At 40.2% G+C, this 23,661-nt stretch overlaps 1 protein-coding gene across 4 annotated transcripts in view; it reads right to left on the reverse strand.

The window, feature by feature from the left end:
- Positions 1–23,661, reverse strand: part of map2k5 (mitogen-activated protein kinase kinase 5) — a 294,288-nt gene that overhangs the window by 22,154 nt on the left and 248,473 nt on the right. For all 4 annotated transcript variants that reach the window (XR_013889610.1, XM_080214341.1, XM_080214340.1 and 1 more), the window contains 2 exons: positions 18,581–18,642; positions 13,762–13,807 (listed from right to left, as the gene is read on the reverse strand). Coding sequence is in view for 3 of the 4 variants with exons in the window: in XM_080214341.1 (XP_080070467.1) it covers positions 13,762–13,807; positions 18,581–18,642 (108 nt within the window). In the remaining variant the exon portion in view is untranslated. The remainder of the gene's footprint in view (positions 1–13,761; positions 13,808–18,580; positions 18,643–23,661) is intronic.

A 23,661-nucleotide genomic window follows, 5' to 3' on the forward strand; every position in this document is an offset into this window, starting at 1 on the left:
TCATTGGTACACCTCTATTTGTGGTCTTGTTTAGAACTTCCCTCCCCTCTCTTAGTGAAACCGTCATAGCATCCAACTCCATCATGAAAATAGATGCAAAGTACTCATTTCAGTTTTCCCATTTCCTCTACCTTACACAAAGAATAAAGAACAAAGAAAACTACAGCAAAGGAACAGGCCCTTCGGCTCTCCAAACCAGCACCAACCATGCTGCCAACTTAACTAAAACCCATCACTATGAAGATTTTCCTTTGGGCCCTTAATAGGGCCAACTTTTTCCCAATCAAACCACCATCATTTTAAATGTTCATATCTCTACTTTTCCTGTTTCCTTTTAACTTCTACTTCCTTTGCCATCTGTAGTGCATCATGCTCTATCATTTCTCCTCAAAGTCTCTCTTTAATAAATGCTTCATTGCTGCGTTACTGCCTTATCCTAAAATTACCTTTTCCAAATGACCTGTCCCTTATTACATAACCATAATTAGCTTTAATATTTTATCTATTTTCACGATTACTTTAGAACATAGAACATTACAGCGCAGAACAGGCCCTTCGGCCCACGATGTTGCGCCGACCAATTAAAAAAGCAATGACCCTCTAACCTAAACCAATCCCTTTCCATCCATAAACCTATCCACGGATCTCTTAAACGCCCCCAAACTAGGCGCATCTACAACTGCAGCAGGCAGGGCATTCCAATCCCACACCACCTTCTGGTAAAGAACCTACCTCTGACATCCGTCCTATATCTACCACCCCTTAATTTAAAGCTATGCCCCCTCGTGCTAGCTTTCTCCATCCGAGGAAAAAGGCTATCACTGTCCACCCTATCTAAACCTCGAATCATCTTATATGTTTCAATAATGTCCCCTCTTAGCCGCCTTCTTTCTAACGAAAACAACCCCAAATCCCTCAGTCTCTCCTCACAGGACCTTCCCTCCATACCAGGCAACATCCTGGTAAACCTCCTCTGCACCCTCTCCAATGTCTCCACATCCTTCCTATAATGTGGGGACCAGAACTGCACACAATACTCCAAGTGCGGACGCACCAGAGTTTTGTACAGTTGCAACATGACGTTGCGGCTCCTAAATTCAATCCCCCTACTAATAAATGCCAAGACACCGTATGCCTTCCTAACTACCTTATCTACTTGATTCCCAACTTTCAGGGATCTATGTACACATACACCTAGATCCCTCTGTTCATCAACACTATTCTTTGTCCTACCGTTAGCCCTATACTCTACACATCTGTTATTCCTGCCAAAGTGAATTACCTCACACTTTTCCGCATTAAACTCCATCTGCCACCTCTCGGCCCAGCTCTGCAACTTGTCCAAGTCTCTCTGTAAACTATGACACCCCTCTTCACTATCTACCAATCCTCCGACTTTGGTGTCATCAGCAAATTTACTGATCCACCCAACTATACCCTCATCCAGATCATTTATAAAAATTACAAACAGCAGTGGCCCCAAAACAGATCCCTGAGGCACACCACTTGTAACCGAACTCCATGACGAATACTTTCCATCAACCACCACCCTCTGTCTCCTATCTGCTAGCCAATTCCTGATCCAATTAACTAAATCACCCCCAATCCCATACATCTGCATTTTCTGCAGAAGCCTTCCATGGTGAACCTTATCAAACACCTTACTAAAGTCCATATATACCACGTCAACTGCCTTACCCCCATCCACCTCTTTGGTCACTTTCTCAAAAAACTCAATAAGGTTAGTAAGGCACGACCTACCCTCCACAAAACTGTGCTGACTATCTCCAATCAATACATTACTCTCTAAATAACTACAATTCCTATCCCTAATAATTTTTTCTAAAACTTTGCCCACAACAGAAGTAAGACTCACCGGTCTATAATTCCCGGGGAAGTCTCTATTCCCCTTCTTAAACAATGGGACAACATTTGCTATCCTCCAATCCTCTGGCACTATACCTGTGACCAACAATGACCTGAAGATCAGAGCCAGAGGCTCTGCAATCGCCTCTCTTGCCTCCCAGAGAATCCTAGGGTAAATCCTGTCCGGCCCAGGGGACTTATCTGTTTTCAAACCCTCAAGAATATCTAGCACATCCTCCTTATTAACTGCAATACCATCCAGTTTACAACCCTGTAACCCAGTGTTCTCCACAGCTACATTTATGTCTCCCTGCGTGAATACCGAAGAGAAATATTGGTTCAATGCCTCTCCAATCTCTTCTGGTTCCACACATAACTTCCCACTGCTGTCTCTAACTGGCCCTAATCTTGCCCTAACCAATCTTCTGTTCTTAATATATCTATAGAACGCCTTAGGATTCTCCTTAATCCTATCAGCCAAAGTCTTCTCGTGTCCTCTTTTAGCTCTTCTTAACTCACTCTTTAACTCCCTCCTAGCCAATCTAAAGCCTTCCAGTGCACTACCTGAGCCCTCAAGTCTCATCCTGACATAAGCCTCCTTTTTCCTCTTAACCAGCGAAACAACTTTTTTAGTGCACCACGGTTCCCTTGCTCGACCATTTCCTCCTTGCCTGACAGGGACATACATATCAAGGACTCGCAGTAGCTGCTCCTTGAAAAAACTCCACATTTCGGACGTTCCCAGCCCCTGTAGTCTCCTAGTCCAACCTATGCTTCCTAATTCTCTCCTAATAGCCTCATAATTACCCTTCCCCCAGCTAAAACTACTGTCCCAAGGTTCCAGTCTATCCCTTTCCATCACTAAGGTGAACATAACCGAATTATGGTCACTATCACCAAAATGCACACCAACTTCCAAGTCTAACACCTGGTCTGGCTCATTTCCCAGCACCAAATCCAATATAGCCTCACCTCTACTTTGAACAAAACTACATTGTGGATGCTGCTAGCTTGATGATTGCTTACTGTAAACACACTCCACTTTCCTTACTCAATTTTTCAAATCCAAAGCCAATGCTGCTTCCTTCTTTGTTGGTTTGAAAACAATTGATCAAGAACCTTCTGTGCACATATCATAAATTCTCCTTCCGTATCCTCTTCCCGATCTATATTCCAAGTCATCTATTACTGGGGGGAAAGAACTGAAAAAATACCAAAACATGTTCCTGCTCTGATCTCTGGAACGTTTTGCAAGGGCAATAAATGGATGAGTGGACCAGGCTTGAACCTGCCAATATTCACAACCACTTGAGCCACATCACATCAGTGTCAGACCAACTATAGAATCCCAGCATAAATCAACACCTTTAGGAGAGCTGAGCAATTTTAGGCTGGGGGTGGGGTGAAGTAGAAGAGAAAAGAGAAGCAAAGAAAAAGAAATCAGAAAGGTTTAGACCATCGTAGTGAGCAATGAAGGAGTGGGGCAGGTGGTTTTATCAGATGCATGTGTTTCATAACAACTCTTCAGTCTGTAACAATTGGAGTACTTTAGATGACGCATTGCAGAACTTAAGTGCATCAGTGTACATGAAAAAAAATCAAGATTTATCATTAAAACGTACATATTTACCATATTACTTTGGCTACTTATTTAGAATAAGCAAATTAATATGTATTATTAGTAAATCAGCCCACATAAACATTTCCAGCTGTGGATTCTTACATTTACATGCAGATAGATTGAATCTACGTTTTTAATATGAATGCACTGCGTATTCTGTTGCAGCAGAACTGCACCCAATAGAATAGGAATTGAATCAGCATGAGATAATCAACTGTCTCTGATAAAGTATTAGTCGACACATTGATCGAAACATAAGATGCAGGTTTCTTTGTGACCTAATTCTGTTCTATGCATAGATTCCATTAAATGGCAGCCAGCTTTCGTGAGCTCCTGGAAAATACAATTAACACACCTCAGATGCAATGGGTTCAGAGTCAGCCTGAATATTTTTTTATGTAAGTCATCCTATGTGCTAAAGATAGTTTAACTGAGTTTTTCTTTTAACAGCAGTGAAGCAACCCTTACAAATACGAATACAATTTGAAATAGTAGATAAAGAGAAAGAAGCCTAAAAATTTTCAGTGGACCGTTTGGTTTTCTAAATCTTAAATGGTGCTATTAAATAAAATATTGGGTGACTATAGTCATGTATGATTTTTAAAGTTCTGGATGAATCTAATCAATGAATCCCCATCTGTGCTGAGGTATCTGATTTTAATTCAGGTGACAAAAATAGTTCATACAACTGGAACAGGGATTTCCCGACAGGATTATTGACCCCAAAATGGAGGTCAATATCTACACTGTATGGGGAATAGTCAGTCTTCAGTGGCTTTCCCAGAATTGGCCAATTAGCAGGCAGTGGGTGGGCTCTAATTAAGGAGGGCGGGTCCAAGGGGCCCAAACAACTTGGAAGCAGTTGCAGGTTGCTTTTGTATGTAAGTGAGGGAGAAGGCAGTCCACGATGGGAGCACTGCCTCCTCAACTTCTTAAAAATGAAAGTAGCACTCAGCAGCCGGGCACCTTTGTGGGAAGCTCCTCCATAGAGTGTCCTGCAACTGCGACTAAAACAAAGGACTGCTACATCTGCCCGAAGCACTGGTGTTCCTGTTGGCAACAGGAGGCCATCTCCAGGCGGCTGTCCATTTTCCTGACAACTCCTGGGACCCTTGGAGACCAACTGGAAAATTCCAGTCAGGCTTCAATAATAAGCTGTCCATTATGTGATTCAACTGTGCAGTACCCCATCTCAACCTGCCACTGGGAAAATGGCTCAGGGGCAGGATGGGGCTACAGAAACAGCATGTTGGCCAGTGATGTCCCATCAAAACCTAAACATTCAGCATGTGGTCTCAGCATCCATGGCTTTGTGTGGCAATCAAGAAAAAGCAGCTTAGCATGTTTGGACTCACTTACACTGCTCCATAAGAAGGCATGAGCAATGGTAGATTAGGTAAGATACTGGAAGAATACCAGTCTTCTTGGAATTGTACCTGAAAACAAGTAATTAGTCTGACACGAGGAAAAATTGGATAGGTGCAAAAGAATGTAACTTTTTCAATGGGCTATTAATACAAAGGTCCCTCTGTAAGTTGTGCAAAATCTACATTCAATATTTAGATGACAGCTTATTTCAATACTGAGAAGCTCTGCTTCCTATTCATTCCAGAGGGAAGTGAATTACTGTTCAAAATTATCTGCTGGCAAATTTGAAATTGCTTGATTTGATTTTCTGCTGCAATGGGAGAAACACTGCAGCAATGAAAAGGCCACAACAGCCAAGAATGTCGTTGCAAAATGCCATACCAGTTTGATGAAGGCATGCTTCTAAGAAGTGAAAACAGTTTTTAAATGCAAATGTTTTATACTCATTTTTTTCTTAAATCTGCTTGCCATCTCTCCTGAGAATGCTGAGGTGTGTAGCAAGTTGTCCTGGGTACTTCACTGAGTTCATGTCGGAGCCCAGCGAAGCCCAGTGGAAAGGATACTTGTTTGCAGAGAGAATTACAGCTGAGCCAGACATTGTCCTCATCTGAGATGCACACTTACCAGCAAAGATCATCAAATATCAATTAGGGGTGTGAAATATTTCTGAATTCCTGTCCAACTGGGAGGCACTGAGGCCAATCATATCTCACTGTTATCCAAGGTGACAATAGATAACTTGATGAAAACCATTTGAAACCTTCTGGTCTTTATGGCTCAGTGAATCTATTTACTGAAGAGCAATTTTGCAATAATTGTTTCCCCCTATATTTTTCCAGCTTAGGGGTTTATTAGTACTAAATCCTACTTGAATGATTTTGAGATTTAATAGTCAATCACATAAGTCTGATGACAACTTCTCTAATCTTTAGCAGATGTTAGTTTACATAATATTCTATTATAGTGGCTGGTTATGGTACTCACTAGCAAACCAAAGGTCTTGCCCTCATGTCAAAGTAAGTTGTGAATTGAATTCAATAACTGTTCATCTGTAGGTTGGCAAGTAAACAAACTGACTTAAATGATGTCAAATTCGACTGGTTCACCAATAGCACTGGAAGAGAACCTGCCACCTCTAGCCTGTCTGGTTTAGCCGTAACTTTGAGTCTCCTCCATGGTTAATTCTAAATGTTCTCTGAAGTGTCCTTGCAAGTTTCCATTCGAGAAACAATTGCTATCAAAGGAAGCAGCTCACCAACTTCCTTGGACAGTCAGTTACTCCGATCCAAAGAACAAAAAAAAGATTTTTGAATGAAATTTGTAACTAAGGGTTGGGGGTTGGGGGTGGGGAGTAACAGCGGAAATTCTCTGGTCCCAACACTGTCAATGGGATTTACCACTGATGCCACCCCACACTGCCATGAAACCCATGGGAGGGGGTCTGCTGTCGACAGGACTAGAAAATCCCACCAGCGTGAATGGCTGGAGAATTCAAATGAAAGAAAATATTGTACTATTAAATCATTTCAATATAAGTTATAGATAATTATGCCCCTCCCTCTTCCCAGATTTATCCCCTCTTCACCTGAAGGTGATCATGGCTTCTGTTAAGTCCAAGTGTAAAATGGTCCCACCTGAAATATTGTTACCTTCCAAATGCTAAGAGTCTCTACTGAGTGCTTCTAGTGTTTTCTGTTTTTATTTTGAATCTTCAGCATTCTCAGTTTCTTTTTATTATTGTGTATAATGCAACTCTAGTTTTATGTTAAAAGGCACATAGCATTCAAACTTGGGGTTTTGGAGTTATGGTTGTTTATAGGTTGAACTTGGGCATTACTCAATGAACTGAAGCACCAGCCGGAAAAGCCACAATTTTCCCAGCACTTGCATTACTGTTATTTAAACTGGACCCATAAAAGTCGGCTTGAATTTAATCACCACAATGCATCTTTAGTGAAACATCACTCATTTCATGGTGAGCTTAGTGTTTTAAATTGCTTATTTAAGTCTGTGCAGTTTCCACAATTTCACACTTCTATGATAAATTTCTCCCCTCGAGGTGAAAGGGTCCAGGTTCACCAAACGGTGGATTAATCCCCGAATCCCATTGAACAAGAAGCACGCATGCAAACCAGCAGAAATTGAATGTCAATAAAGGGTTTATTTTGGATTGATTCAAACTATTTCAGAGGGGTAAGAATACTCCCAAATTTCATTAGTCTGCCGAGCAAATGAAATGGCATTGCACTTATAAGCTCTAATTTATATTTATGCTCCAGTTCCTCCCAGTAAAGAATGTGTCTTTGCTAAAAAAGGGCTTTACTGCAGAAATGTAATTAACAAACTCACAGAATGTTGCCACTTAAAATGGTCAGAACTACTTGTTTTTGAATTATAATGGCTGCCTGCCGCTTGATTAGAAAGAGTGACTTTAAAACAAAAGTGCTAAATACAACAGCAGTTTCAACTGCTCCAGAGAAGAAACATTTCAAGCCGTGTAGATGAGTGCAACAAAAATAACACCAGGAGATAAAGTGAGGAGAGACACAGTATAATTATTACTTACTAGTTCTGCTGGATGCCACAGATATTCTTAACAGCTTGTTCATTGTCAAATCAACAAACAGTGCTGAATAAATGACCTATTGGGAATTATTCTCCAGCAGCATTCCTCCCCCTTGCTGGATGTCATTTACAATCAGTGAAGGCTGCCTCAAAGCTGACAGCAGCTCCCTGAAAGCCCTGCAGACTCTAGCTCTTTACCAGCTACTCGAGTCTATCTTCAAAATGAACATGATAAAATCTTGTACAATTCTCTGTGATTCATAAAAACTTGTCTTTTGGCTGGCACAAAGCCTATAGGATCCTAAATGGCTGAACTTAAATCCTGTATTTTAGCTATATTTTACATGCAGATCATTTTTATAGCTCATCTTTTAAAAACATCAGTGGGATAAATGCTGCAAAAAAGCAGGATTTCAAAACATCTTGGTGTCAATAGAGAACATGACAGTAAATCCCTTCAATGACTTTACACAAAAAATGTACTGAACAAGTTTTAAAAAGCCAAATATACAATGGCTGACATAATGATCAGAGGTGCCATTTCTGTGGGCACAAAAACACAATGGCTCAGAGGTTTGAATGAAAAAAGGTTGGGTTGGATTATCTACTGTTACGCCACTCAAAATTGGATGGGATGGTGGAGTAATATAATTAAGCAGCAGGGCCTATTCTGATATTTTCACCTTAAGTAAGCTTCATTCCCTGATAAGATTTAAGTTGGCCACTTGTCCAGTTCTTGTTATATGTATATGTCAGTGAGTTGCCAGGGTGGTTAAGAGGCAAGGGGAAGAGTGTCCAGCCTCCTATCTCAATTCCCCCTTCCTGCCTGTACTACCATTGCATGTTATAAAACCTGTTAAATTACCTATATGTACATATATTGATCTATAGTATATACATAGATATAAATATAAGGAGTGCTAAGCAGTTATGTGTAGCCAGAGATAGGCTTAGCAAGGATATATCATTTAAATCAGAAGTTGCTGAGAATACTGAAAGATATTTAGGAATTGTATCGAGCATAAATGGTAAGTAAGACCTCCTATTTTGTTGGCATACATTCTAGAATTATGGTTCCAAACATGTTAGATAATGCAACTCTTGAATTTCTGTGTACAAGGGACAAGGGTATGAGATGACAAAATCATCAGAGAAGGTGTTCTGCAAACAGTTCAAATAGTTTAAGAAGTTTTGTAGGTGGTATTTTGTACAGGCCTTTTTGAATGTGGTTGACTCTTAAATGTCCTCAGGGATGGGCAATTAATGCTGGCCTAGCCAGCAACACCCATATCCCATGAACAAATTTAAAAAAACTGAAGTAAAAAATTGCAATAATGTTTGTACTGCACAAAAAGACCCTGGTTTTTTTTTCTTTTGTGATGTGGCTCATGTCATAATATTGATGGCAATAAACATCTTCCTTATGCTGCAGAAGATGGATTCTGGCACAGAGAGAAGTAACTTCATCAAGTTTCAAAGGACTAACAATTTTTGGACTGTATGAAATCAAAAAGCAAGATATGGGTTTTCCCTTTATAGCACAAGGAAACTATAAACATTGGAAATCTGAAGCCGGAACATAAAATGTGAAACCACACAAGTTAGTCCGCATCTTTAAGAGGAAAATATGAGTTAAATTTCTGGGTTCTATCCTTCTGAAGGTGCTGGCTAGTCTGCTACTCCAGGAATTGTTATGTTGTTTAAGTTACAATATATCACACGGCAGATACATAGAGGGAGTAGAGGTTTGTGGACAACTTTTGATATTGTTTTTTGTCTTGAAATGACATGTGTTCTCTTGTACTCACAAACTTAAGAATGACTTAAGTTTTTATGTTTTAGGTTCAAATTCAATCATTAATTGAAAGACAAACTCAAAAATTAGGATATGGAGCTAGGTTGCAGATCAATCATGATCTGACTGAATGGTGGAACAGGTCCAAGGGACTAAATGTCCCTATGTTCCTAGGAGTCCTGGAAATGTTAGCTTTGGTCTTTTATTTTTCAGATGAGATGCATGAAGCCTCCTTTGGATTACAGTATACGTCATTCTTGCCATATCAATGATTGGTATTATTGCAGAGCACAACCTTAATTGCTAATGCACAATACAGATGGGTGAATGGAGTTAAGGAAAGATAAAGCAGTGAAGATATTGCTAATGCGAGAAGGCTTTTTTTTAAGCATTCTACATTTGAAGGGAGTTTTATTATCTATTGTATCTGTTTCTTTCAGATAATTTTCATTAATAATTGTTCTAACTTTTTTTTACTACTGAACCTATTCTGCTGATTGAACCCAATTTTCTGATTACAAACATATTGCCTTATTTTTTGTGTCGAGGCAGCCTGGATTTGCTTGCAGCTGATTTTTTTGACCTGAGTTCAGAAAAAAAAGCTATCAGATGGCTTATTCATATTGCAGTTGCTCCCACTGGCATATTACAATAAACAAAGTCTACGGGACTCTTGCCAAAACAAGTAAACCAAGCATAAACAGAACAAAAACAACCAATAATCACAAGTGGCACACTGATCACAAGCTTTTCAAAAGATGCTACATGCAATATTTCAGAAGGAACAAGGACACACCAGACAATTTTCTAGAAGAGAGGCAGCAATGGAGAAGAAGCTGCATCAGACTATACTCATCTGCCAATACCCTCCACCCACATTGAGAGGCACAACTTCTTGGCAGTGACCTTAGAATTAGCTACATGAACCCTGGGGCAGCAGATAGCCAGATGCAGTGCTATGTGATCTGTTAAAAATACAAATCCAGCCAACATGAATTACCAGTGACAGGGGCAGTCAGCTTCACCCTCAATTCTGATTCCTCCACCATCTTTCAGATATACTGCGATGTGGTCTATGGGGACAGCTCCTTGGAGTGGCAAGGAGAGCTACTGCCACCAGCTCGTTTTCTGATACTTTTATTCCATCAATTTTCAAATATGGGGTTGGAGTGCTGTGCAATCCATTGTTTGGCCAGGCTCAGCTTTCTGCATTCACAATGATTGTCGCAGACAGCCATTTTACTGACCGAACCAGTTCTGAAAGAGTTGAAGTGAACATTAAAGTATCAGTACACAATCAAAATACCACAGATACTGGAAAATTGTAATAAAAGTAGAAAATATTGAGAGTTTTAATGAACTTTCCACAGATACCGTCAGATCTGCCAAGTATCTCCAGTACTTTTGTTTTCATTGAAATATTAGCATCATTTGTAAAGCTGCCAACACTTCCATTCCAGTTGCATCCCTTTAACTTTTACCCAACACCTGGTATAAGCGGCTCTTTAAGGGCTACTTAACGTGATTTCTTGCTCCCTTAAAATACAGGAAGCTGACTACATTGAAGGTCAGAGAAGGTACTAAAAAAAAGGACTGCCTAGTACCTGATTAGAAATTCCTTCCTTTATATGAAGCACTTTGAAATGAATCTGAAGATGTAACAAGATGCTCTGTAAATGCAAATTGTTCTGTGATCTGTCATTACAAAATACAAGTGATAATTTCAATAAGATTATCAGATACTATACTGCCGTGCCTGCCTTCACCTATGGCACCTCACCGCTTCAGCCAAAACCATATGAAGGCCAGTAGTAGAAAAATTCTTGAACGGGCACAGCATTCAAATCCATGTTAGGAACGAAACACAATTTTTTTCTTTTTAATCCTGATTAAAAAGAATTCTGGTAATCCATTCATGATATTTAACTGAACAAAGATTTATGTCAATTAATGCAAACTGCTCAATATCATTAATAAAACTGAGTATGTAGTTGTATTCTGCACCATCTATAATGAATTCTAAACTCTAATCCCACAAAAGGTAATTCTGAGAAGACAAGAAGAATGTTCTTTGCTCGTGAGTTGAAAAAACCAAATACATACCACTGCTTACATTGCACTGCCCAGAAGTAGTCTGAACAAGAAACTGACTGAAGAAGTGGACTCGTATCATGTTAAGACTCAATCAAATGCATAATTTGTCCCATAAACACTCATTGACAAATGGATAATTTAAAGCAGATATAGGATTTTCTCATTCATAAATCCCTTGGAGGTCAGAAGCCAATGTCCCCAATCTACAACAAGCCAAATGCCTCATGGACTGGTATTTCTGAGGCAATTAACAACCAAATAGGTAAATACAATCTGTTTGAACATCACAAGCTTCTAAGAGTGAAAGATATTAATTCAAGTACAGAAGGTTGCAAGGCTGAAATTATATTCAGAGCAAGGCAAGTAAGGCATACATTTTCATCTAAAAAGCTGGAAGTAGAAATTACCCATCAAAAAGGGATGGACCTGTTGGGCATAATGGTCATTTCAGTCTCCTGGAAACTATTAAGACAACTGCTTATTTTGTCAACACATTGAAATGAAAATTAGCTCCTGAATGGCATGTGGAAATATAATTAAACATATCAGGCCAGGCTGTCAACAGTACAACTGTACTAATTATTTGCTGTAAAAAGGCAAGTCTAATGACTAGACTAATTGGTGTGTCCCATGTGCAATGTAACATTCCTTTAAATGTCTGACTAACCAGAATATCTGCTCCCACCTGAATGTGTGTGAGCTTTAGATGTCAAAACATAATTTGCAACCAGCAAATAACACATCCGCAAGAGTATGGGACAATTCCCCTCCAAAAATTGCTTTAAACTGATTGAGATATTTTCCTTGCAAAGTAACATATTTTTGTAACACCTTGTTGTGGTTAATAGATTAGTTTTGAAGTTCATTGAGCAGTGTTGTATAGGTAAACGTGACAGCCAATTACACAATATGACTGATTGACCAATTGGTAGGATAATAGAAACAAAATACTATGGATGTCGGAAATCTGAAACAAAAACAAGTAGTGCTGGAAATACTCAGCAGATCTGGCAGTATCTGTGGAGAAAGAAACGTATTTAATGTTTCAAGTTGAATACGATTCTTAGAATCATATTTGACTTGAAACATTAACTCCATTTCTCTCTCCGCTGATCCTGCCTGACCCAAGTGGTGGTGTTAGTTGCAGTTCTTATTGTATGCTTTATTCACAATTTAGGCCTTGTCCTTTATACCGAGAGGTCCTGTATTTTAACCCAGCTAAGGCAGATGAGATGAAACCCTTCGGGGGTGATCTTATCCTGGCAGTGCCCAACGGGGACAGTGGTACTGCCCAATGGGCACCAAGCAGTGCCAAGGAGGCAAAGCCTAAGAGGAAGAGGCAGTGCCTGAAGGGGTGCAGGGCCAGAAGGGATGGGCCCATGAACAGGGAAGCAGGCAGCTCCATAGGGGGTGTACTCTGCATTGGGGGAGGGGGTGAAACACGGCCAGAGCAGCAACTGGGAGGATGGGGGAAGGGGATTTGATGGGTGGTGGAGAGGACCTGTGAGTGGGAGAGGTATCAGGAGCAGCAATTGGCGGGGGGGGGGGGGGGGGGGGTGGGGGTGTATATGCGGGGGTGCAATACTAGTAGGGTGGGGAGAGTGACAGATCTCCCAGTGCACTGTGTATACTTGCAATAGTGCCCTTAGAGCCCAGCAGGCAGCTTCTTGGCGAGAATAGGCTCCATCCACTCCTCCTACTGGCGAGAATCACAGTTTGCAACTTTTTTTCTAAGTGCCATATGATTGCTCTGGGAGCTCACATAAAAATGGGTGTGTTTCTCTCCAGTTTTCATGCTCGTTTGGCGCTTAGATTTTTTTTGGTAAAATTGCCCCCTTGTCTTTTGGTTGCTGTTAAAGAGGTACCAAATTAAGTGGGTTCAGGCTCAGCGTGGGTACACCTTTCAAATTTAAGTTTTTTTTAATTTATTCATCACAAGTAAGCTTACATTAACACTGCAATGTGAAAATCCATTAGTCGCCACGCTCCGGGGTCTGCTCGGGCACACTGAGGGAGAATTCATCATGGCCAATGCACCTAACCAGCATGCCTTTCAGAACTGTGGGAGGAAACCGGAGCACCCAGAGGAAACCCATGCAGACATGGGGAGAATGTGCAGAATCTGCACAGACAGTGATCCAAGCCGAGAATCGAACTTGGGTCCCTGGCACTGTGAGGCAGCAGTACTAACCACTGTGCCACTGTGTTGCCCCCTTTCTTACTAAAAATAGGCACAAAAATGAATAGACAAATAGATCTTTCAAATAAAATGTATGTAAAATAAAAAAAACTGGGCTAAACTCTTTGATTATTTATCGATTAAGGTTAAAAATCACAAAAATTGTGATATGTTGTTAGGGCAGTATCAAATTCTTTTAGGTCTTGCTTGAATTTGTGAATGTTGCTCAACAATCAAATAATTTCAAAGTTCTAAATAAATTGGGTGACTTACCATGAGCTCTTCAGGTGCAGGCCTTTCTGTTGACAACTTCCTCATGCTGTGGTAAGCAAACACAGTAATTATTTCATAATCCTTATGAATTCTGAAATATGATCATAGTTTCACAGCTTAACAGAGAGATTATAGTCTTCCAAAGTTTTAAATGTATGTCAATTTTTTTGATTTTCTACTTTCAAAAAATTGGCCCTGTAACAACTGGCATTTGGTACAGTTTTGTGTCCAATTTTGGTGACACTCATACAAAAGCCTGTCAAACTTGCCTATGTCAACAGCAGGTGTTTGGCCATTAACAAGCAAATAAGAGCCCTAACACCCATTTCTGCCACCACCGCACCCCACCAACCCCTCCCCCACCCCTCATACTTATATTTGCATCTGAGCAGCCAGCAACAGTGCTAAAACTAAAGCCAGGCAGCACAGAATTAAAATGAATTAAACCTCATTTTTGATTCCATCCTTCGGGACTCCCCAACTACATCTACAAGATTCACATTCAGTGCTCTCGTCCCTGCAATTCTGCAGACTCCCATGATCATCATTTTGCTTCCCAATCGCAGACAACCCTCTGTTGACAATCATTACATTCCATTCCTTCTTCAGACCACCACAAACTTCTTTCCCAACAAACCTCCATCATCCAGCTATTCTTCCTATAGACTCCAGCAATCTTCTTTCTCAATCCCTGACAACATTCCAATAACATTTCAAAGCCCAGTTATTTCTCCTTCAAGGTCCAGTGATCTTATTAATAACTTATGTGAACCTTGATACATACATCTGTGCAGGCTCCTACTACTGCCCGAATTTAGGCGAGGCAGTGACGTAGTGGTATTGTCATCGGAATAGTAATCCAGAGACCTAGGACAAGATCTGGGGACCAGACTCAAATCCCACCATGGCAGATGGTGAAATTTGAATGCAATAGAAAAAAGTTTGGAATGGTCTAATGATGATCATGAAAACCATTGTTGATTTGTCATGTAAACCCATCAGGATCACTAATATCCTTAAGAAAAGGAAATCTGCCATCCTTACCTGATCTGGTGTGCATGTGACTCCAGATCTACAGCAATGTGGTTGATTCTCAAATGCCCTTTGAAGTGAAGGGCAGTTAGGAATGGGCAGTAAACACCAGCCCAGTCAGCAAAAACCACATACTGTAAATTAATTTTTAAAAATCTATATTACAATGAGCTCTGAGGCCCAAAGCTCCAGACATCTTGCACATCCCCATACTGGAGTTAGCACTCAGTGGACAAGATGGCCAAAATGGAACTAAATTTTTAGACCTACTACTTTTGTTACACTATTATTTTTATTTAATTATTTTCTGGAGTGAACAAGGAAAGCATCACTCACGAGTCATCAGTGTTTAAATGATGGGTATCATCGAATAGACCACATACAGATTCGCCTAATCAAAAAGTTAGGAAAATTGACTTCTCAAAAAAAGTTTTAAAAAATTACTTTAAACGACAGTGGCACTGTACCTTACAGAAAGACCCTATTTAGGTCCCTTGCTTTTGCTGAATTTGTTGACCCAAGCTGAATTAGCTAGGAGGACAATGCCACAAGTGGCTTGGGACTCTATGTTTGGAAGCAGGAAAGTATATACTCAGAAAACACTATTAATTGATATTCGCTAACTCTGGAAAGGGAAATTATGTGTAGGTAGACTTGGCGCTCATGCCCTTCACAGAGAAACATAATAAAAGGATCTCACATAAATGATGGGTGATGAAAAACTGTTCACACTACAGGAGCTATCCCAGTGAGGGGGAAAATTTCAGTGAAAATCGTTAAGGAGGTGAAGTTTTGAAGTTAAAATCAAAAGTTTAAGAATGGGGACAATTAATACAATGAAGCATTGAATTTAAAGATGTTCCCACATAGAAGATTAAAATATTATCTCAATCATGAAAATAAATAGGTTAGGGATGAATCTGTGGTCGTGCAAACTGTGCATAGTCTGCTAAATGTAGGGTGAAATGCCTGTACCTATTCCATACACGATGAACTAGGTTTTCCAGTCAGTGGTGAAGCCTCAGCTAAAAAAGGGAGCAGAGGAGCCACAGCTATGGGCTGGGTGGAGAGAAGGAAAGGAATGCCAACAGAGAGCGGAGGATATACAGTCTGGTGGAGAGATGAGCTGGGGGAAATCGGGAAAAATATTTTTATTTCCAGTTAGCAATATAATTGTAATAAGCATCTGGAGGGGTTACTACACATAGCTGTGGTTAATAGCCCGTGTAAGTTGTGAGCAAACAGGCAAAGTTTTCTAATTAATGACTCCTGCCACTTTTAAGAATAGAAACTGCAGGACCATCATCGTGGGCTCCTGTGTAGCCCAGACAAGCGCACTGCAATTTCTGGATTTCAGTACATGTGAACTTGTCATGTCTTGTGGTGCTGTTGCATTCCTTAATAGCAGTGAACTTCTCTGCGTTCATCACCACTGGGTTCACAAAATCTGGGCCAATCTGTTTATATGGTATAAAGAGGCCTTGGTCTAAAGATCAATGCTCCCACCCTCTTCAGTGTACCAATCCTGCTAAGTGGACAGATTCCTCACTATCAGTGCTATTCCTGAGCTTGCCAAGAATCACAGAATCCCTACAGTGCAGAAGGAGGCCATTTGGTCCATCGAGTTTGCACCGACCACAATCCCATCTTCCCCATTCCCGTAACCCCACATATTTACCCTGCTAATCCTCCTGATGCTAACGGGAAACTTAGCATGGTCAATCAACCTAATCCACACATCTTTGGAGTGTGGGAGGAAACTGGAGCATTCGGAGGAAACACACACTGACACAGGGAGAACGTGCGAACTCCACACAGATAGTGACCCAAGGCCAGAATCAAACCCTGGCGCTGTGAAGCAGCAGTGCTAACCACAGTGCCACCATGCTGCCCCAACAGGAGGTTCCAAATAGCAATTGTCCGTCTTGTATGCTTAGTTCCAACCCTTCCACAATTTCATAAATTTGCCACGAGTAATCACAGGAACAGTTCTATAGCTCACTCTCTGCAGCACAGCGCACATTCAGCAAAAAGATAAATCCATAAAATGAGTCCTGGTTAGAAGGTTTTGGTAGTAAGTAGTGTCAATTTTCTTTCCTCAATATTCCGCTCTTTAAGATGGTCGATGTTTCTACAGATATCAGCTGCATTCTGGAAATACCTATACTTCACGTGCAAGCCTGGATAGGCAATGCTGGTGGGCGAATTGATCACGAAGAGACAAGCCCAATTCCATCCGCATCTGATGTTTATATACATACACATTTTACACTGGAGGTAACTGTATGGCAATTAGCAATGGGAATCCAGGTAGACTTTCTCCCCCTTCTCAGCCTGGGGACAAAGGAACCAACTGTCATGTTCTTACTGTTGTCCCTGCAGAGATCATCACAGGACAATCAAATCTTAGACCTTGGATTTGTATGGCTCAATAGCACACCTAATGGGACACTTACCCATAGTCTTGGAGAGGAAACGTAAAAAAAAGTTTAAAGATGTTCTATAAAATTGCAACTGAAATAATAATGCAGGATACAAATGAAATCGACATATGCAAACCCTGCCTGTGCTTAGAATAAACTTGTAAGTAAATCACACTTTCAAGACTGTGCTGCATAATTTCTGGACAGAATAGAAAAATGCTACACCAATCCTAGGAGAATTAAGGAAAATGCAATTCCATCTTTAGAATTCTCAAATTCCCACAAGTTGCACTGCACAACTCTTCCAAAATCGACAAGCGAAATATTCACTTTTTTTTAACCACTGGGGTCAAAACTTCTTAAAAAACAAAATTAAAAATAATCTGCATGTTTTTTCAAAATAGCATTTCCTTATATTTTATATTTTTTGGGAGGGAGATCCACACAAAAGATGACAGCTGTGATATCACTATTACTGCCATCTGCTTTAATTACATTTATTTCATGTACTTGCACTTTACGAGGGGGCTGGGATATGTAAAAGAACTGGGTTGGTTTTTCAATACTGTATTTGTTTAATTTTTTAAAAATCTGAAATGGGAAAGGGATAATATCTTCACTGTGAATGATTTAAAAAATTATGAACTAAACCCTTCAGCAAAATTGTACGCTCTTTAAAATAATTCAATAAAAAGTTTATTTCTTTTTGCATCAAAACATCTTTTAATGTTTTTATAATACAGGGATTGTTTTCTGTGAAATGCAAGTGTCATTTGAGGCAATGTATTCCCATAACATCTTATGCTAATAAAGGATGACACTCGAAAAATTAACAGACTCGAGTACTAAACAAGAAGCATAGTTATAAACCATTAACTATCGCAGAGGACAATTTGCTGTCTCCATAAACAAACATATGCACCTCTGGAATAATGCACCCATTAGCAAGCAATTCAAGCTGTCTAAAGACTTGTTTGGTAACGGTCCTAATCTATGATTCCAAAGTAGCTGCTTCTCCAGGGAAAACAAAGCTATTACCCACTATCATTTAGGTTTCAGCTTGACATCTGTGAACATTTCACACCAGTTACCCCTCCTTCCCCTTTTTAAAACTTTTATGTGACATCTGATAATTTCAAAAGCTGCTCCATGTTACGGTGTCGTATGACCTTCCATGTAAGTAACATTCACAGAAATTAGGCAACTGTATTCTTTTCCTTCTTTGCTATCCATCTGTTCACGGCCCATAGTCCCTCCCTGTCTATGGAAAGACGGAGGAGAGCCATAAGGTCTCCTAGAGTCTGAGAGCTAATGGAATGTATCATTTACACTGAGGAGATGGCATGTTTGCAAACTGAGCTTACCACTGAGTGATGAAATGTACAAATGGCTCAGAAAACACTCCAACCGGAAGGACTGGTGGATCCTGGGAAGGAGTAAAACAAAGAATATGAGTGAGTGAGAGAGAGCCAGAAAGGGGAGAGAGGGAGAGAGAGAGAGATAGTGAAGAGAGAGAGAGAGAGAAAAATCAAAGAAAAAAATAATTATTTTAGTTACATTAAATTTTTCTGACAAATTGAGTAACTCCACACAGCTGCTTTGACTTCAAACCTGAACCTTTTAGAGAAGGCTATTGATTGAATTTTTAACTTAAATGTCTTTAGTTGGAATTTGGTCATCTATATTGTTAATATAAGTCAATCAATTCTCATTTCAAGAGGATAATTACCAGGCTTTAATGCAAATACAGTAATACTGTGCACATGATTCAATTATTTTGCTATCTAAACATACAAGCATTTTCTTTAATTTTAAACATGGTTAAATTAGTCATATCACAAAGTACAAGCATTTGCCCCAAAAGGTTATTTTAAAACTTACATTTACATAACTTTAAACTTGAACAGTTCACTAGAATCAGTCACAATCATTAATTTACAAAGAAGCTACTCAGAAAAAAATTAGACATGTTCCAAAAATAATCAAGTTGCTGACACATAATTGGTTTACTAACTGAGGTCCCAGTAAAACTATAAAAAGATGTACCATTACAATTATAAGCAGTTACTGCAGCAGCCAATTTAAAGGCAGCAAAATGATTGCACCACCCAGTGCATAACAAAAAACCTCAGATGCAATTCCTTTGCAATTTCAACAAAAAAGACTCAAATCGTGCAGAATTATGCGCAGAAATTTCTTAAAATTAAGATCCGCAGGAGTTTAATGGCTGCCTCATCAAATTTGCAATTGCTGAAGAACAGCAGAATATAAAAGGCAGCTGGAAGTGACTGCATTTTCATCTGTTCTCATTTTTCCATTAAAAATACCTTTTGGCTGCATTCTTCGTGACATCCCTGTTAAAACTACCCAGCAAAGTATGATACATGCACCTATTTAAATTAACAAAGAGATGACTTATTTTAATCTCACAGTGCTTTGGACTGCTTCAGCCATTTGGATGAGCAATATATCATTACATACAACCTTTCAATGCTTCAGGCAAAACTCAATGTGTGTAGCATTTGGTAGGAGCCAAACAATTTCTCTACTATATAACTGTGTCAAATGCATGCGTGTATTCATTACGGAAAGAAAGAGAAAGGTGTGCGTGTGGTGGGGGTGGGGGGGGGAGTGGTTTGAAAGAGATCTTTGATGTGTTGAAAAAACGACATGAAAAGCACCTCTGCAATTTGTGTGCTTCATTATCAATGGTAGCAAATAGATACAATCAGAGCTTCAAATGTGATTAGTAAATATACATGTAATTGCCGTAGCCAATTACAACTTCAAATTATCAGAAAAATGAGATCAGTAATTACAAGGGAGAAAATTAAGTAGATCTCTCATCTGAGCTTTGTCTCCGATTCATACAACAGGAGGCTGCTGGAAGAATACAATCAAATCAGAAAAGTAAATTGGGTGGGGGGGTGGTGGTTGGGGGGAATAAGGTAAGAAAAGTCAGTGAATAAAAACCTATTTGACACTGAACATCACAGTCTCAATCTTTTTGGTCTAACATTACACTGGGGTTTATGATTGGGCCATGAGCACAGGCTGAGACATCTCCAACAGTAGGATTGAGGTCATAATGCTGGCAGACCTCCATCTCTATGGATGCATTTTAGTGTACCCATATATCTACTGATTTTCTTTGTTGGTGAGTTATTTAAATTTCTTCTTCGTTACTGTCAGCAAGCAATCACTGTCCCTGGCAACCAGGTAAATGCAGTTGCCAGCATGAATTAAAGGAATATGAAAATGACTAATCACGAAGCATATTGCCCACATTTTGGCTTTGGCTTGTACATCTTTAAGAGGTGCACTTCCAGCCAGGAAGTTTTCCTGACAACAAATGAGTCAGGACCTTTACTATTGTATGCACAATAATCAGAACACAGAAAGGTGAAATATCATACCAAACTATTCTTTAGCTATTTGTTGCTATTTGTTTAAAGAATGTGCAGGAACAGAAGGACTTGGAGTCCATGCACCTGGAGTTTTGAAAGTGGATGGACGTAATAAAAGAGTGGTTAGCAAAATGCATATGATCATAAGCAAGAGTACCTGTACTGTGGACAAAAGCAGGGAGGTTGTACTGAATGTCTGTAAAGTTCTGGTTAGGTCACAACTAGAGTATTGCATGCAGTTCTGGTCACCACATTTTAGGAAAGGTGGGGGAAGTGGAGGCTTACCAGAATAATTCCAAGAATGGGGGAGTTTTAGCTTCCAGGCAAGGTCAGAGAAGCTGAGATTGTTCTCCTAGCTTTGAGTAAAGGAGATTGAGCAAAGGAGATTAAGCAAAGATTGACAAAGGTGTACAACATTTTGACATGTTTGGATAAGGTAGACAAGGAAAGACTGCTCCTATTAGCTGATAGTACAAAGACTAGGACTCTCAGATTTAAAGTAAGAGGTCTAAGCCACAGAAAAGGCCCTTTGGCCCATCGCATTTGTGCCAGTCAAGAACAACCCTCACCATTCTAATCCCATTTTCCAGCACATGATCCATAGTCTTGTATGCTTTGGTATCCTGTGCACATCTAAATATTTCTTAAATGTTTTAAGGGTCTTTGCCTCCACCACACTTTCAGGCAGAGAGTTTTGTACTCCTGCCACCTTGTGGGTGAAAAAGCTTTTTTCTCACATCTCCTCTAAACATCCAGCCCCTCACCTTAAATCTATGCCCCCGATCATTGATTTCTCTGCCAAGGGGAGAAGTTTCTTCCTGTCTACTCTATCTATGCCCCTCATAATTTTATACATCTCAATTATGTCCCTCTCAGTCTCCGCTGGTCCAAGGAAAATAATTAATCTATCCAAGCTCTCTTCATAACTAAATCTCTCCAGCCCAGCACCATCCTGGTAAATCTCCTTTGCATCTTTCTGGTGCGATCACATAGCTCCTCATGTGGATTCCAGGACTGCACACAATACTCTAGCTGAGGCCAAACATATGTTTCAACATAACCTCCCTGCTCTTAAGCTCAATCCCTCAGCTAATAAAGGCAAGTATACAATATGCCTTCTTAACCACTTTATCCATTTGTCCTACTAACTTAAGGGACCAGTGTATGTGCACATCAAGGTCCCTCTGAACCTTGGTGCTTCCCAGGATCCATGCCATGTTTGTCCTGTCCAAGTGCATCACCTCACACTTACCTGAATTGAATTCCATTTGCCACTGATCAGCCTATCTGACCAGCCCATCTATATCCTTCTGTAATGTAAGGCCATCATCCTCCTCACCATTTACCACCTCGACAATTTTCGAATCATCTGTGAACTTACTGATTAATCCTCCTATATTCAAGTCTAAATTTATGTAAACCACGAAAGCAAGGAGCCCAACCCTAATCCCTATGGGATCCCACTGGACATAGACTTCCATCAGAAAAACATCCCTCAATCATCACCTTCTGCTTCCTGCCACTCAGCTAATTCTGGATCCAATTTGCCAAATTTCCTTGGATCCCATGGGCTCTTACCTTTGTCATCAATCTCGCATGTGGGATCTTATCAAAAACCTTGAAGATGGGATGTGTGGAAACTTTTTTACACAGCAAATGATAATGTCCAGGAATTCCCTGCCAATCAGACTGGTAGGAACAGAGGCAATCAAGGATTTTAAAAGGAAATTAGGTGAGCGTGAAAGAAATAAACTTTCAAGGCTCTAGAGATAATGAGAGAGGAATGGGATTGATTGGATGCTCAATGAAGAGTTGGTATAGACCTGGTGGGCTGAATGGCTTTTTTCTGAGCCATAAATTAATTTAGCCTCTAATTCTGCAAGCAAAATGGGAATGATGAGAATAATGGTGTTAGAGTTGAAACTGATGTAGTAATGGAAGAACGAAAATGCATTTATTTAACACTGCATCATATCTTGTAGAATATCCCAAAGTGCTTCACATACAATGAATTACTTTGAGGTAGAACACAGAACATTACAGCGCAGTACAGGCCCTTCGGCCCTCGATGTTGCGTCAATCAGTGGAACCAATCTAATGACCCTCTAGCCTAAACTATTCTAATATCATCCATATGTCTATCCAATGACCATTTGAATGCCCCTAAAGTTGGCAAGTCCATTACTGCTGCAGGCAGGGCATTCCACGCCCTTACTACCCTCTGAGTAAAGAACCTACCTCTGACATCTGTCCTATACTTATCATCCCTCAATTTAAAGCTATGCCCCCTCATTTTAGCCATCACCATCTGAGGAAAAAGGCTCTCGCTGTCTACCCTATCTAATCCTCTGATCATCTTGTATGCCTAATTTAAGTCACCCCTTAACCTTCTTCTCTCTAACGAAAACAACCTCAAGTCCTTCAGCCTTTCCTCATAAGACCTTCCCACCATACCAGGCAACATCCTGGTAAACCTCCTCTGCACCCTTTCCAATGCTTCCACATCCTTCCTATAATGTGGCGACCAGAATTGTACACAATACTCTAACTGTGGCCACACCAGAATTTTGTACAGCTACAACATGATCTCATGGCTCCGAAATTCAATCCCTCTGCCAATAAAAGCTAACACACCGTATGCCTTCTTAACAATCCTATCAACCTGGGTGCCAACTTTCAGGGATCTATGCACATGGACACCGAGATCTGTTTGCTCATCCACACTACCAAGAGTTTTTCCATTAGCCCAATACTCCGTAATCCTGTTACTGCTTCCAAAATTAATCACCTCACACTTTTCCACAATAAACTCCATTTGCCACCTTTCAGCCCAGTTCTGCAGCTTATCTATGCCCCTCTGCAAACTGCAACATCCATCCGCACTGTCCACAATTCCTCCGACTTTAGTGTCATCCGCAAACTTACTAACCCATCCTTCTACACCCTCATCTAGGTTATTTATAAAAATGACAAACAGCAGTGGCCCCAAAACAGATCCCTGCGGTACACCACTAGTAACTGAACTCCAGGTTGAACAT

Source organism: Carcharhinus amblyrhynchos, chromosome 28, assembly GCF_965287045.1.
Source record: "Carcharhinus amblyrhynchos chromosome 28, sCarAmb.v2.hapA, whole genome shotgun sequence".
Taxonomy (NCBI): Eukaryota; Metazoa; Chordata; class Chondrichthyes; order Carcharhiniformes; family Carcharhinidae; genus Carcharhinus; species Carcharhinus amblyrhynchos.